The sequence below is a fragment of the Podarcis cretensis genome, assembly GCF_951804945.1.
Source record: "Podarcis cretensis genome assembly, chromosome: Z".
NCBI classification, from domain to species: domain Eukaryota; kingdom Metazoa; phylum Chordata; class Lepidosauria; order Squamata; family Lacertidae; genus Podarcis; species Podarcis cretensis.
Window position 1 is genome coordinate 3153272 of NC_137184.1, and position 13724 is coordinate 3166995.

A 13724-nucleotide genomic window follows, 5' to 3' on the forward strand; every position below is an offset into this window, starting at 1 on the left:
TGCGGGACTTGACATCTTTCCGCAGGGCTTGCAAAACAGAGCTGTTCCGCCTGGCCTTTGGTTTGGACTCAGTCTGACCCTTATGTTTCCCTCCCCTTATGGTCTTGATTTATGGGCTACTATTAAAATGAGGCTGCATTTTAAATTGTATTTTAACCTGTATTTTAATAAACTGGTTCCCCCCCCCCAATTATGTTTTATTATAGTTTTATTGGTGTTAGTCACCCTGAGCCCGGCTCTGGCCAAGGAGGGCGGGGTATAAATAAAAATTTATTATTATTATTATTATTATTATTGTAATAATTTCACAAGCTTCCTTTGCATTTGTGGGCTCAAAGCAAAAGCACCTATTTCAACATATGGCTCATATCATGTGTGGGGCTCCCTTTGTGTCTCAAGGGCGGGCTGCCTCCTTGCCCATTCAGAGAGACATAGATTTGGGTGTGCCCACCTGCTGATGTTAGGCACTTGATCAGAGCTGGCCCTACCATGAGACAAGCTGCCTCAGGTGGCAAATATCGAAGGGCAGCAAGTGGAGAGAGCTGTGTGTGTGTGTGTGCGTGCGTGCGTGTGCTATGCAACCTACCTGCATCCACTAAATAAGCCACTGCCCTCAGGGTACCGTGAAGTATGTTGAAATAAGATCCAGCAGTCTGCCGAGCTTTCGTACATGGCATGGGACTAGGAGGAGGCAACCGCTTGCCATTTGCTTCAGGCAACAAAATGTCTTGGGCTTTCCCTACAGGTGATAACCATTGATTGTGCCTTCTCGGTAGCAGCTCCCTAGCACTGGACTTGGTACTCCATAGAAATTGTTTTATTCACACATGCCTTTGGAGAACAGCAGGTGGTGTAGTTTTACACTGCTGGCTGATTCAATTGCTTTGTTGCTCTTCTGTTCATTATTTAGAATTCTTATTTTCTTTCAGTTACTGGTATGTTTGATAGGAGCATATAGGAAGCTCTTTTATTCCACATTGGGCAGTTGGTCCATACTTCATGGGGCTAATGGGAACTGGAGTGCAGGCTTTTCCATTGGACTGTGGGCCTTCTGTGCTGTTGTTTAACAAGCTGCCTCAAAAGCCATGGGGGGAAAGTATGTAGTGTTGGTTTTTTAACATTTCCCCCTTCTGCATAGTTCCCTTCTGAATCTTAGAATTCCCCCGGATTTTCTTGTAGTAACAAATTCAGGTTTTAATGCTGAACTGCAACTGTCAGTGTGCAACTGTTTGAAGACAGAGAGATCATTCCAAACATAAACTTGAAATGTAGGACAACTTTGCCCTTGGTGTCCAAAATAGGCTCACCTTTCCCTCTCCTCCTCTTCTCCCTCCATCGTGCCTGACAAGGAATGAGAGGGCTTTTCGTAGGTTCTTAATGGCTGTCTTAATGGCCTTCTTAATGATAGTGCCCTTCACTTCACCAGGGGACAGCAGGTTAGTTTAGGACTACATGGCAGGTTGTGTGGCATGTATAGATCCATCCTCCAAGAGAGGAGCAGCTGTTGAGTGTGAGGCTAAAAGAGGGTGGTGGCCAAGATGGGACATTATGCCAATGACCTTGCAGGGTTGATCTTACAGAAACCTCACATCCATAAGTGGAATGGCCTTCTCTAGGCCACACAAGGAATTTCCCCATTACCAGAGGGTGTCCCGCCCCACATGCACGCTTCGATTATTTGGTAATAATCAACTGACACTCTTTCTCAGCCTTTTACTGCAAGGCCTTTTGGAGAACAGTAGTTGAACTATGACTCAGGGGCTCTTACAAGGCGTGTCAGCTATTCAAATCAAGCTTCTCTCTCTCTTCTGCACAAGAAAGAAAATGGCCTAAGACAGATTGTCTTGGGTGTCCCCTGCTCCCAGCCACATACTTGATGAGAGGGTGGGAGGCAAAGGGTGTGGCCCTCAGGAGCCAATCCCTAGGAGGGCTTTGGCCAAGCTGTGGGAAGGGTAAGAAGAGGGTCAGGGAGGGGACACCCAGGGCCAGCTCTAAGCTTCTTCTGGGGGCTACTGTGCAAGGTGCCTTCAGTGGGCCCACCCGCCTTCATCCAGCCTGCTCCCTCGCGGTCACTGTTGCCAGCTGCTGCTGCTCCTCTGCCACGCAGTTGCTGCCACTGCTGAGCAAGCAGGTGGGTGGACAGCTCTTCTTCCTTCTCACCTCTGGCACTTGTTTGCCAGTTTCCCCCATCTGGACCAGAGCAAGGGGCAGGTGGGCAAGCGGGTTGCCGTAGCAAGTAGGAGGAGCTGGTCCTGCTGGTGTGGTCCAACCATGCCATTCCTTGGAAGGGAGCTGTGTTGAATGAAGGCATCCTGGAAGAAAAAGCCACTGCCTTGAGCTCTAACTTTAGAGTTCAGTGCAGTAATCAATCAGGGTTACCTCTCTATCCCCACCGTCCTGGTATGACACCTAAAGGTGGTAGGAGGGTGAATTGGTGGTGGTGCGAGTGGGATGGATGGAGGAGGGGATGGTGGTGTGTCTGTGTATTTGTGTGCAAGTTTGTAGGAGGTCCACAAGCCCTTTAAGTTGCTCGGGTTTAGTTCACACGGTTCTTCGTGGTGCCAGCTGTTCCTCGCCCCCCTCTTCCCCTGCCCTCCCTCCCAGGGACTGTTTGCTGAGCTGGGGGCTCCTGTGCAAAATTGCTTTTCAAAAGAGCCACTTTCTGCTTAATTAAACAATGAGCCGCCCCTCCCCTGCACATCTGTAAAGCCCCTTCTGCAGTCTCTTTATCCCACAAACTGCTCCATTCTCAATCCCTTTCACTTGTAAATCTCCCTTGCTCCCCCCCACCCATCCCTCTCACTGGCTTTCCGCAATGAAGCTGAGAAGTCTGATTTGGTGGGTCTTGTGGGGTGGAGAAGACCATCAGAGATGGCCACCACTTCCATGCACAGGCCCAGTGGGTCAGCTAATCAAGTTGCTTGCCCTTGAGGAGAATGTCCTAAAGGGAGTATTGGAAGATGCCTCTCCCCTGCCCACCTGCCAGAGCCTGTTGGGACTTTAAATTCAACTTGACTGTATGCCTCTTCCCCACCCACCAAGTTGGTTCAGCCCACAGCAGTGAATGCAGCACCAGAAATAAGCACATAACTAGCTTTACCATCGGTCCTAAGTAAAAGAGCAACAACAACAACAATGTGAGAGTAAGCAAACAAAGAAAAAAAATCAATTAAAGCAATGAATGCACTTCACTGTGAAGACCTAAGAATTCATAAATAAAAATTCTCTTAAATGGGGGATAAACTATGCAGCTAGTTTAGGTTTATCTCCCAAAATGTTAGTTTAATAAACTGAAATATTTTGATTATAGTTGTAAAAGGGTGGCCCCAGCTGGGCAGCAGTTTTTAATTTTCATTTCAATTGAGTACTCACAAATCTATCCACCGAAGGTGCCATCTGAAGAGAAACACAAGGCATCCTCTTAAGAACCAAAGTTATTGAAACCCAAGATCACTTTTTAAAATTCATCTAGCCCACCAAGCCATGGAAAGTGGTGGACCAGCCTGATTGAGAAGTGATCTTCAGAGATGCTCTCTCCAAAGCCAAAAGAAGGACCATCTGTTTCCATGCCCTGCATGGAAGGGCGCCTGACCCAGGGACTGAAAAAGCCAACCCTGGTGCAGTGGTTAGAGCAGCCCTCCTCATCCTGGTGCTCTCCAGATGTTTTGGACTGTAATACTCAACGTCCCAGACTTTTAGACATCTGGAGGACATCTAGAGTTTAGGGAAAGCTGGGTAGGAATGTTTGCTTATTTATATTTATTTTAGTAGGGTTTATATACTGCTTTCATCCAAATCAGGTTGCATTTCATGTTGGAATAAGACCAGGGAGAGCCAGGTTCAAAACCCCACTCAGCCATGAAGCTTACTGGGTGACTCTGGGCCAGTCATTGTCTCTTAACCATTCCTACCTCCCTGTTGTCATTTAAAGCTGAACCCTATGGTCCACGTGGAAAGAAAGCCCAGCATCGTGTTTCTTCTGCTAGTCATGTGCACAAAGCGATGCAGGCCACTGAGCCCCCTTCCTACCCCCCAGATGTTCTGTCTGCTCCCAACTCCCAACAGCCAATTATTCCTCCTCCCAAACAGGCCTTTCCTATGTATGCATATACTTCCCAATGTATCTTCTTAGCCTTAAAGACTAGGAACATTGGGGCCAGGAACAAAAGCTGAATAATCTTTCCGGATAGTAAATCTGTACATTGTATGAATTAGAAATCCACACACTTTTTAATGTGTTACAATTTGTTGTTATTTTAGCAACATCTTACAGACTACAAGGGGGCAGGCCCCTGCTTCAGGCGGTTTGCATCTTGAAATAGTGACCTTGGGTTTTTGAAAAGACTTTTGCACTGTGTCACATGTTGCGATTTCCCCCCATTCTTGAAACAGCCCTTTGAAGGAGTTGGTCCCTCTTCCCATTTTACAGAACGGGGAATTAAAACTGGGAGAGAAGCCCTGACCAAGGTGGGTTTATAATTTGGGTTCGGATCAAACAGGCCACCCAATGAATCGCACCACTGAATGTAATACGTGGAGCTGGCAGTGTGAGAAACGCATATAGATAAGCTAATTGCCAAATGGCACCTTAAATCTAGGGACGCAGGTGGCGCTGTGGGTTAAAGCCTCAGCGCCTAGGACTTGCCGATCGAAAGGTCGGCAGTTCGAATCCCTGCGGCGGGGTGCGCTCCCGCTGCTCGGTCCCAGCGCCTGCCAACCTAGCAGTTCGAAAGCACCTCCGGGTGCAAGTAGATAAATAGGGACCGCTTACCAGCGGGAAGGTAAACGGCGTTTCCGTGTGCGGCTCTGGCTCGCCAGAGCAGCGATGTCACGCTGGCCACGTGACCCGGAAGTGTCTCCGGACAGCGCTGGCCCCTGGCCTCTTAAGTGAGATGGGCGCACAACCCCAGAGTCTGTCAAGACTGGCCCGTACGGGCAGGGGTACCTTTACCTTTACCTTAACCTTAAACCTTGGTTATGGTCGCCACCACAGAATGTCTAGGCGCCATACTTTTTTAAATAGAATTTATTGTTGTTATTACTGTTAATTCGTTTCATTTCTATGCTGCTTTATCTTGGAAAATAATCTCAAAGTGGTTTAAGGGTAAAGGGACCCCTGACAATTAGGTCCAGTCATGTCCAACTCTGGGGTTGCGGCGCTCATCTCGCTTTATTGGCCGAGGGAGCCGGCATACAGCTTCTGGGTCATGTGGCCAGCATGACTAAGCCGCTTCTGGCGAACCAGAGCAGCCTACGGAAACGCCGTTTACCTTCCCGCTGGAGCGGTACCTATTTATCTACTTGTACTTTGATGCGCTTTTGAACTGCTAGGTTGGCAGGAGCAGGGACCGAGCAACGGGAGCTCACCCCGTCACGGGGATTCGAACCGCCGACCTTCTGATTGGCAAGTCCTAGGCTCTGTGGTTTAGACCACAGCGCCACCCGTGTCCCTCAGAGTAGTTTGCAACACATTTAAAATTCCAACAAAACAATCCAGAATAAAACAAATTCAAGCTTCAAGGAAAATGTTTCAGATCCTTCTCTAAGGGACATTCTGCTTTCCCCATATTTATTTAGCTGCTAAATTTATACAGCAGAAGTACTCTGCTATAAATTTATATAGCAGAAGTACTCACACTACCATGTGGTGTGACTTAGGTGATCAGGGTTCGGATCCCCACTCAGTCATCAAGCACACTGGGTGACCTTGGAGTGGATCACAGCCTCTTCACCTACCTTGGAGGGTCATTGTAGGGATTAACTGAGGAGGGTGGGACTCATGGACTCCTTGGAGAAAAAAGTGGGAAACAAAGGCAAAAAATTAGTTCTTCTGCTTACCTGCTTAAGAAAGCTGGAGGGTCCAGCCAATTCACCAGAAGTGAATGATGATGGTCACCCCAAATGCAGAAGGTTCAGCTTAACATATTTTGAAGTAATATCATCTAAAGCAGTGGTTTTCAAAGGGTGTGGCAGGAGAGGGTGGCAAGTTGTCCTGATCCACTGACTCAAAGGTGGGCTCATGGGAGTGGTTTGGTGCTGGTATATGAAAGAAGGATTCAAAGGGATTGCTAGAGTGATCAGTTCTAGTGCTGTATTAATTGAAAGACTTACCAGTAAATCAGCCTGCCAGGCCTTGCTGCTACTATAGATGTAGGATGGACACAGCAGCAGTGAGAGTTTGCCATGACTTGTCCATACCCAAGTAAGCGTTCATAAAGCCTCAGTGTATAAAGCAGCGCATATCAGTTTGCCCAGAACCTCCCATCATGCCTGGTTGGTGGGACCATAGGTGGCCAGTTCTCTAAAGCTTCTCTCCTTCCTGGGCCCAGAGCCCAGCATCCCACTGTCCACAGAATAAGCACATCATCAAGCGAGCCAATTAGCATATATCAAAGCAAGGAAATATAAACATATGTGAGCTTATTTTCACAACAACCACAAATTATTTCTGCGGTTATCTTGACTATCAAGACAGTGTTTGCAGGCCTTTGGGAACATTTCACTTAGGTTCAACACACAAGTGTAGCAGGAAGATTAAAGGACCATCATAGACACATTTAAGCATTTCAGTATTATAGTACAGTGATACTTTTTTTTTCTGTGGGGACGCAGGGGGACTCATACCCCTAAACATTTTGTGAATTGAACGGGAGAAGAAATTCACTGTATTTGTTTTCCCCCGGTGGTGATTTTCTTAAGTCAAAATGAGAGTACCCCTAAACATTTTTTAAGAAAAAAAGCACTGAGTTATACCATAAAATTATATATCAATGGAAAGACAATTTAATGTAGAATGTAATACAATAACTTTTATGAAGGATTAATCATTACAACAGCAGTCATAAAGAAGAAACGTGAAACAAACCGAAAAAATGAGATATACAGGTTACATTGCCATGTTGGCACTTTGCGATAAATAAGTGGGTTTTGGGTTGAAGTTTGGGCCCTCAGTCTCTAAAAGGTTCTCCATCACTAGTATAGTATAGTATAGTATAGTATAGTATAGTATAGTATAGTATAGTATCAAGATCAGAAAAGAGAAAGGCTTCTTTGTCTTTGTGAGGAGATGAGAGTGTGTTTAACTCAAATTAGACATAATATAAATGAGATTGCCTGGCCAAAGCCTCTCACTGAGTTTGTAGACATATTAAGGTACATATTTAAGAGGCTTGTTTACTTTATTTTGGGAATTATTCATGTTCTTATCTAGCTGCATTGTTTTATACTTTCTGGATATAGCATGGTCTATGATCATATAAAGTAGTTGTGTTCTGTGTTATAAATCAAGCACTACTAGGAGTTATTTCTTTTTGTTTCCCAATGAATTTCTTATCAAAAAATTTGGTGTGACATGAGTAAATTTTTATTCTGAAAGTGTGGCCCAGAGTAAACAGTTTGAGAACCACTGATCTATTTAAGTCCAGAGTAATTTTACTTAAGTCCACCCCTGGCCTGGCCTGCAATAAGGTGGCTTCTGATAGCATATCCACCCCCACCCAGAAAGCCCCAGCTCTGTTCTGCTTTGCTTATGGAACTCAACCATCTGGGTATTTTTTCAGGGAGGAGGGAATCAAAATGTGAAGACGCACTGGATTATTTTGTGAGTAATCTGGTTTGGTAATGCTCCTGCCTTAATAGTGCCCTTAATTCAGCCTCTTGGGCAAAGGGCCCATCTCTTGCAGAGCAGTGCATTGGTGTGGGGGTGGGGAGGTGCTTGGCTTCCTCTCCTCCCTGCCCCCTCCCTCAGTATTGAAAGAATAAGTCATCTGTCAGTTCCTGGAGGTTGTAAGTGCTCTTCCCATCCATGCAACCCAGAATAAAGGAAGAGGCTCGGCAGAGGCAAGTGGTGGGGGTGCGGGTGGGAGAGCTTTGTCATGACTACGGTGGCTGAGAATGTAGGCAAGGTGACGCTTGGCCGGAGTTAGTGACCTCAGCAAATTGGAGCTTGGCCGTGGTCAGTATGATAAATGATCTCATTCTTATGAGTGGAGTGGGGAGCGGAGAGGGAGGAAAGGAAGAAGATAGGAGGGTGATGTCAGGGTGAAAGCGGTAGTCCATGGGGAGGTGGTCAGAGGAGGCAGTTGAATGATAGGTGCAGCACCTGCTCAGCCACCTCCTTAGTGACCAGCTTGACCATCATGATGGTGCCTCTTTCATAGCATCATAGAGTTGGAAGGAGGCCACAAGGGTCATCTGATCCAGCCCCCTGTAATGGAAGAATCTTTTGCCCAAAACAACAACAACAACAACAACAACAACAACAACAACAACAACAACAATTTATTATTTATACCCCGCCCATCTGGCTGGGTTTCCCTAGCCACTCTGGGCGGCTTCCAACAAAACGCTAAAATACAATAACCTATTAAACCTATTAAAACGCTTCCCTAAATAGGGCTGCCTTCAGGTGTCTTCTAAAAGTTTGGTAGTTACTTTTCTCTTTGACATCTGGTGGGAGGGCATTCCACAGGACGGACGCCACTACCGAGAAGGCCCTCTGCCTGGTTCCCTGTAACTTGGCTTCTCGCAGTGAGGGAACTGCCAGAAGGCCCTCAGAGCTGGACCTCATGGGACTGAGATTAAAGAGTCTCGTGCTCTTCTGACTGAGCTACCAAGACAGCAGTACTTCCATTTTGTCTTGACTTCTGTGGCTTTTGTCTGAATTGTCTCACCCTTCTTCTCCTACACACTTCTTCCACCCACTTTGAGGATCGGCAGGTATCCGATCAGGTCCACTGGCTTTGTTGTTTTTCATTTGTTTAATAGCTGTACACAACTCTCCCAGATTTGGAGATACTGCAAGCTCATCTCTATATTTGTTTTTGTGGAATTTGTGAGAGGACCTTGGCAGCTATGGGGGAGTTGCGGTGAAGGAGATGCTCGTAATGTGGTACCGTCTGTTGAGCGTAGGGGGCATATGCCATGATTTTTTGGCCCAAAGAGGGTCTTTGTGGCTTTAAAGAAACTGTGCATCATGAGTGTCAGCTAAGTACTGGATCCCTTGAGCTTTTTTTATCCACCAGGTGTTCTTTAGTTCTCTGGTTCTTCCTCGAACCTCAACCTTAGCATTGGCATAGATTTTTTTCTTAGTGGCGTAGTTTATATCTTTTTGCCAGATCTGAAAGGCCTTCCTTTTCTTGTCAGTTATTGGTTCAGTCTCTCTGTCATTCTCATCAAACCAGTCCTGGTGTTTCTTGGTTTGGTATCCAATAGTTTGTTCACAGGCTGCAGTAATGGATGAAAATGTGTGTGTGTGTGTGTGTGTGTGCGCGCGCGCACTTTAACTCTATCAATGTTTAATTATTTTTAATGGGGGTTTTTCTGTGTTTTTAGCTATTCTTAGTTTTATCTGTAAACCTCATTGACTCCCTGTCAGGGAAAAGGGTGGAGTATTAATATTAATAATAATATTTATACTCCGCCCATCCAGCTGGGTTTCCCCAGCAACTCTGGGCAGCTCCCAACAGAAACCCTTAGAGCGATGGGGGTGGAGACACTCCTTCAGGTACACTTCAGGTATATAATAATAATAATAATAATAATAATAATAAAGGAACATTGTTGCTTGTGGATGAGCGTCTTTAAAAACAGGGAAAGTTGTGAAAATATGAAGGCAAGACTCCAAGACAAAAAACATTCCACATTGGCAACTTGTCACCTGCTTAAAATCCTTTTAACAAATTATTTTCTCTCTCTTTCTTCTGTTGCTTCTCACCTGTCCAGTAGGAAATGAACTGATGCTATCACCATCTAAAATAAATTGTTCTTTGGCTGTCTCAGTCAAATTGATAGTATGAAAAGAAAAACAGCAGCCTGCCACCCATTTCTTCTCTCTTTCCCACCCTTAATGCTACCGCAGCCCACAGTGCCCATCTTCCTTGTCAGCTTTCTAAATAGAAAGATAAAGGATAGATTTTAATAAGGAATAGGGCAAAGACAAAGGGCTGTTGTTGGTTTTTCAAAGAATGAGGGAGGAAACTGGCAAAGTAGTCTTCCTTGCTGGAGATCCCCTCCTGTGGTTTCCAGCAGCAACTGGTATTCAGAAACGTGGCTGCCTTCAGGTGTGGATCATGGGCGGTAGCCCTGATAGCCCTCTCCAGTGATGATGGTGGTCGTCACTGCCTTCCCATGGGACCCAGTTCCATAGTTGTAACTATATGTTGCATGAAGAAGTGCTTTCCTTTAAACTAGCAACTAAGAAGTTTCCCCTCTCCCCCCCCGAAAAGAATACAGTGGTGCCCCGCAAGACGAACGCCTCGCAAGACAGAAAACCCGCTAGACGAAAGGGTTTTCCATTTTGGAGGCGCTTCGCAAAACGAATTTCCCTATGGGCTTGCTTCGCAAGACGAAAATGTCTTGCGAGTTCCTGCGGGTTTCCCCCCCTTTCCCCCCCCTTTTCCTAAGCCGCTAAGCCACTTATCAGCTGATCCGCTGATAAGCCGCTTAACAGCTGATCGCTAAAAGCCGCTAAACCGCTAATAGCGCTAATCCGCTAAACTGTCAATGGGCTTGCTTTGCAAGACGAAAAAACCGCTATACGAAGAGACTCGCGGAACGGATTAATTTTGTCTTGTGAGGCACCACTGTAGGTTATTTTTTAAAATGGGGAACAGGAGTGTATTTTGGGGGGAAAGGAATTGGTGAGCCTGGTTCTGGCATTGATCACAAATTCCTGGTTTGAGCCGTTCTCAGAGGCATGTAAAGTTCCTTAATTCTTAGTGTATGTCCATTTGCCTGAGCTGCCATTTTATATTTCAGGGGTTCTCCTAAGAATAAAGGGTGGTATTTCAACCATGTTTTACTCAAGAGGAGACCTGTTGAAATTAATGAGCATGAGAGTGGAGAACTTAAATTAAAATAGTTTAAGGATTTATCAGGGATGTTAACAACATGGTTACAGTATCATCATTTGAATTAATTTTTTTAAAAAAGGATATGAAGCAGGGGTTTGGGGAACAACTACCACAACTAGAGAGAGAGAGACCTGTTAAACTATAATGTTAAAGTGATGTCTAAAATGTATAAGATGTTATCGGAATAGGACACAAAAGATGAAAGAGTGAAATCTTCAATGATACAATGGGCAATTGATATTGGTCATAATATAGAAATGGAAGCATGGGAATGATTATGGAATATGGGTATAAAATTTACAGCATGTTATGGTTTAAGAGAAAATTATATGAAAATGTTATATAGATGGTACCTAACATCCAGTAGATTGGCAAAAGTATAAATAAAAATAAAAAAGTGCTGGAAATGTAAAGAAAAAGAAAGTACCTTTTTCCATATGTGGTGGTCTTCTAATAAGGTCAAAGCTTACTGGGAAATGATATATAATGAATTGGAAAAGATGTTTAAGATAACATTTGTTTAAAAAAAAAAACCCAAAAGCTTTTCTTTTGGAAATTATGGGATCAGAACTACCTAAACAGTATAGAAATTTATTTATGTATGTGACCACATATAAAGTTAAAGGTACCCCTGCCCGTACGGGCCAGTCTTGACAGACTCTGGGGTTGTGCACCCATCTCACTCAAGAGGCCAGGGGCCAGCGCTGTCCGGAGACACTTCCGGGTCACGTGGCCAGCATGACATCGCTGCTCTGGCGAGCCAGAGCCGCACACGGAAATGCCGTTTACCTTCCCGCTGGTAAGCGGTCCCTATTTATCTACTTGCACCCGGAGGTGCTTTCGAACTGCTAGGTTGGCAGGCGCTGGGACCGAGCAGCGGGAGCGCACCCTGCCGCAGGGATTCGAACCGCCGACCTTTCGATCGGCAAGCCCTAGGCGCTGAGGCTTCAACCCACAGCGCCACCTGCGTCCGTGACCACATATAGAATGCCCAAAAATGGAAGGATGAAGAGGTCCTGATGAGAGAAGAATGGTTACAGAAACCATTCTTACTGGAAGAATAAGAAATCAAGATAACAAACTTTTTAGAAAGGAATAGAAATGGTTTATTGAGTATTTAGAAACAAAGTGTAAACAGATTGTAAAAACCTGCAGTTTCAAATATATATATATATATGAGCTGTATGTCAGAATAGATAAATAAAAGAATAAGTTAAGATAATTTGGAGCACGCAGGAAAGGTCAAAAATAAATGTAAAGAACCACAGAAAGAGGGGGAAGGGAGTTGGAGTCAAAAATGTTAAAATTATGATTGAATAATTCTTGTAATGCATATAAATGAAAAATACTTTTTTAATAAAAAAAACAAATTAATGAACATGACTAAGTCAGTCCCATTGATTTCAGTGGGTCTACTCTGAAGAAAACTTCATTGAATACTGCCAAAAGTAGATCCCACAAACCTGAACCAAAAGCCACCCTGCCATTGCAACAGAATCCATCATTGAGAAGAATGAAACACGAACAAACGTTGTGTATACTGTGCATGGTCAAAAGGCAGGACAACATGTCCATGGACTGCTTGCATTTGGAAATCCCAACCGCTACCTTTCCCCCCAGGGATGTGGGTGGCGCTGTGGTCTAAACCACTGAGCCTCTTGGGCTTGCTGATCAGAAGGTCAGCAGTTCGAATCCCCGCGACGGGGTGAGCTCCCGTTGTTCGGTCCCTGCTCCTGCCAACCTAGCAGTTTGAGAGCATGTCAAAGTGCAAGTAGATAAATAGGCACCACTCCAGCGGGAAGGTAAACGGCATTTCCGTGCGCTGCTCTGGTTCGCCAGAAGCGGCTTAGTCATGCTGGCCACATGACCCGGAAGCTGTATGCCGGCTCCCTTGACCAGTAAAGCGAGATGAGCGTCGCAACCCCAGAGTCGTCTGCGACTGGACTTAACTGTCAGGGGTCCTTTATTGTTCCCCTACCCCCCACCTTGGCATTTGAGTACAGTGGTGCCCCGTGAGACGAATGCCTCGCAAGACGGAAAACTCGCTAGACGAAAGAGTTTTCCGTTTTGGAGGGGCTTCGCAAAACGAATTTCCTATGGGCTTGCTTCGCAAGACGAAAATGTCTTGCGAGTTCCTGCGGGGGTTTTTTCCTCCCCCCCCCCTTTTTCTAAGCCGCTAAGCCGCTAAAAGCCGCTAAGCCGCTAATAGCGTTAATCCGCTAAGCCGTCAATGGGCTTGCTTCGCAAGACAAAAAAACCGCTAGACGAAGAGACTCGCGGAACGGATTCTTTTCGTCTTGTGAGGCACCACTGTAGTGTGCTTTGCAGAGGAGAAGTGGGTTGGAAGTGGGTGCTTTACCCCTTCCACAGCTGCCCCTTCACTTTCCCTTTCTATTTTTATTTCTAGTTCCCCTTCCCCACCTCCTCAGGCCAAGGTTCTGGATGTGTGCATGGGGTGCTTATAAAATGAGACTGGAGTTGGTGTGAGATGATGGGGTGCCCCTGCAAATACTTGAAAGCAATGAGGTGGCATCAACCTGGTCGTCCAGCGTCCTTTTGCAGGTAGCTCCTTCCGCTCACTGGCATTACTGCAGTGACAACTTTCCTTTCTTAATCAGCTTTTATCTGGGTAGGAAGAAATGTTAGCAATACTGTGTTCTGATTTCATATGGGCAGAATATGTTACTGGGCACTGCTGCTAAAGCACAATCCAAATTAATTCTTTCTTTTCTTTTTCTCCCCCATCCCCCACCCCACCCCTCAAAAACATTATTGCAGGGGATGTTCGAAACCTGCTGGTGTGGATTAAAGAGAACCTGTTGAAAGAGAGGCCAGAACTGTTTGTGCAGGGAGATTCTGTGTAAGTAACTG

General features: G+C 45.5%; 1 protein-coding gene across 1 annotated transcript in view; it reads left to right on the plus strand.

Annotated features, from left to right (window-relative positions):
- Positions 1 to 13724, plus strand: part of URM1 (ubiquitin related modifier 1) — a 35256-nt gene that overhangs the window by 14485 nt on the left and 7047 nt on the right. Inside the window, exon 3 of the mRNA XM_079962276.1 lies at positions 13632 to 13713. Coding sequence (XP_079818402.1) covers positions 13632 to 13713 — 82 coding nt within the window. The remainder of the gene's footprint in view (positions 1 to 13631; positions 13714 to 13724) is intronic.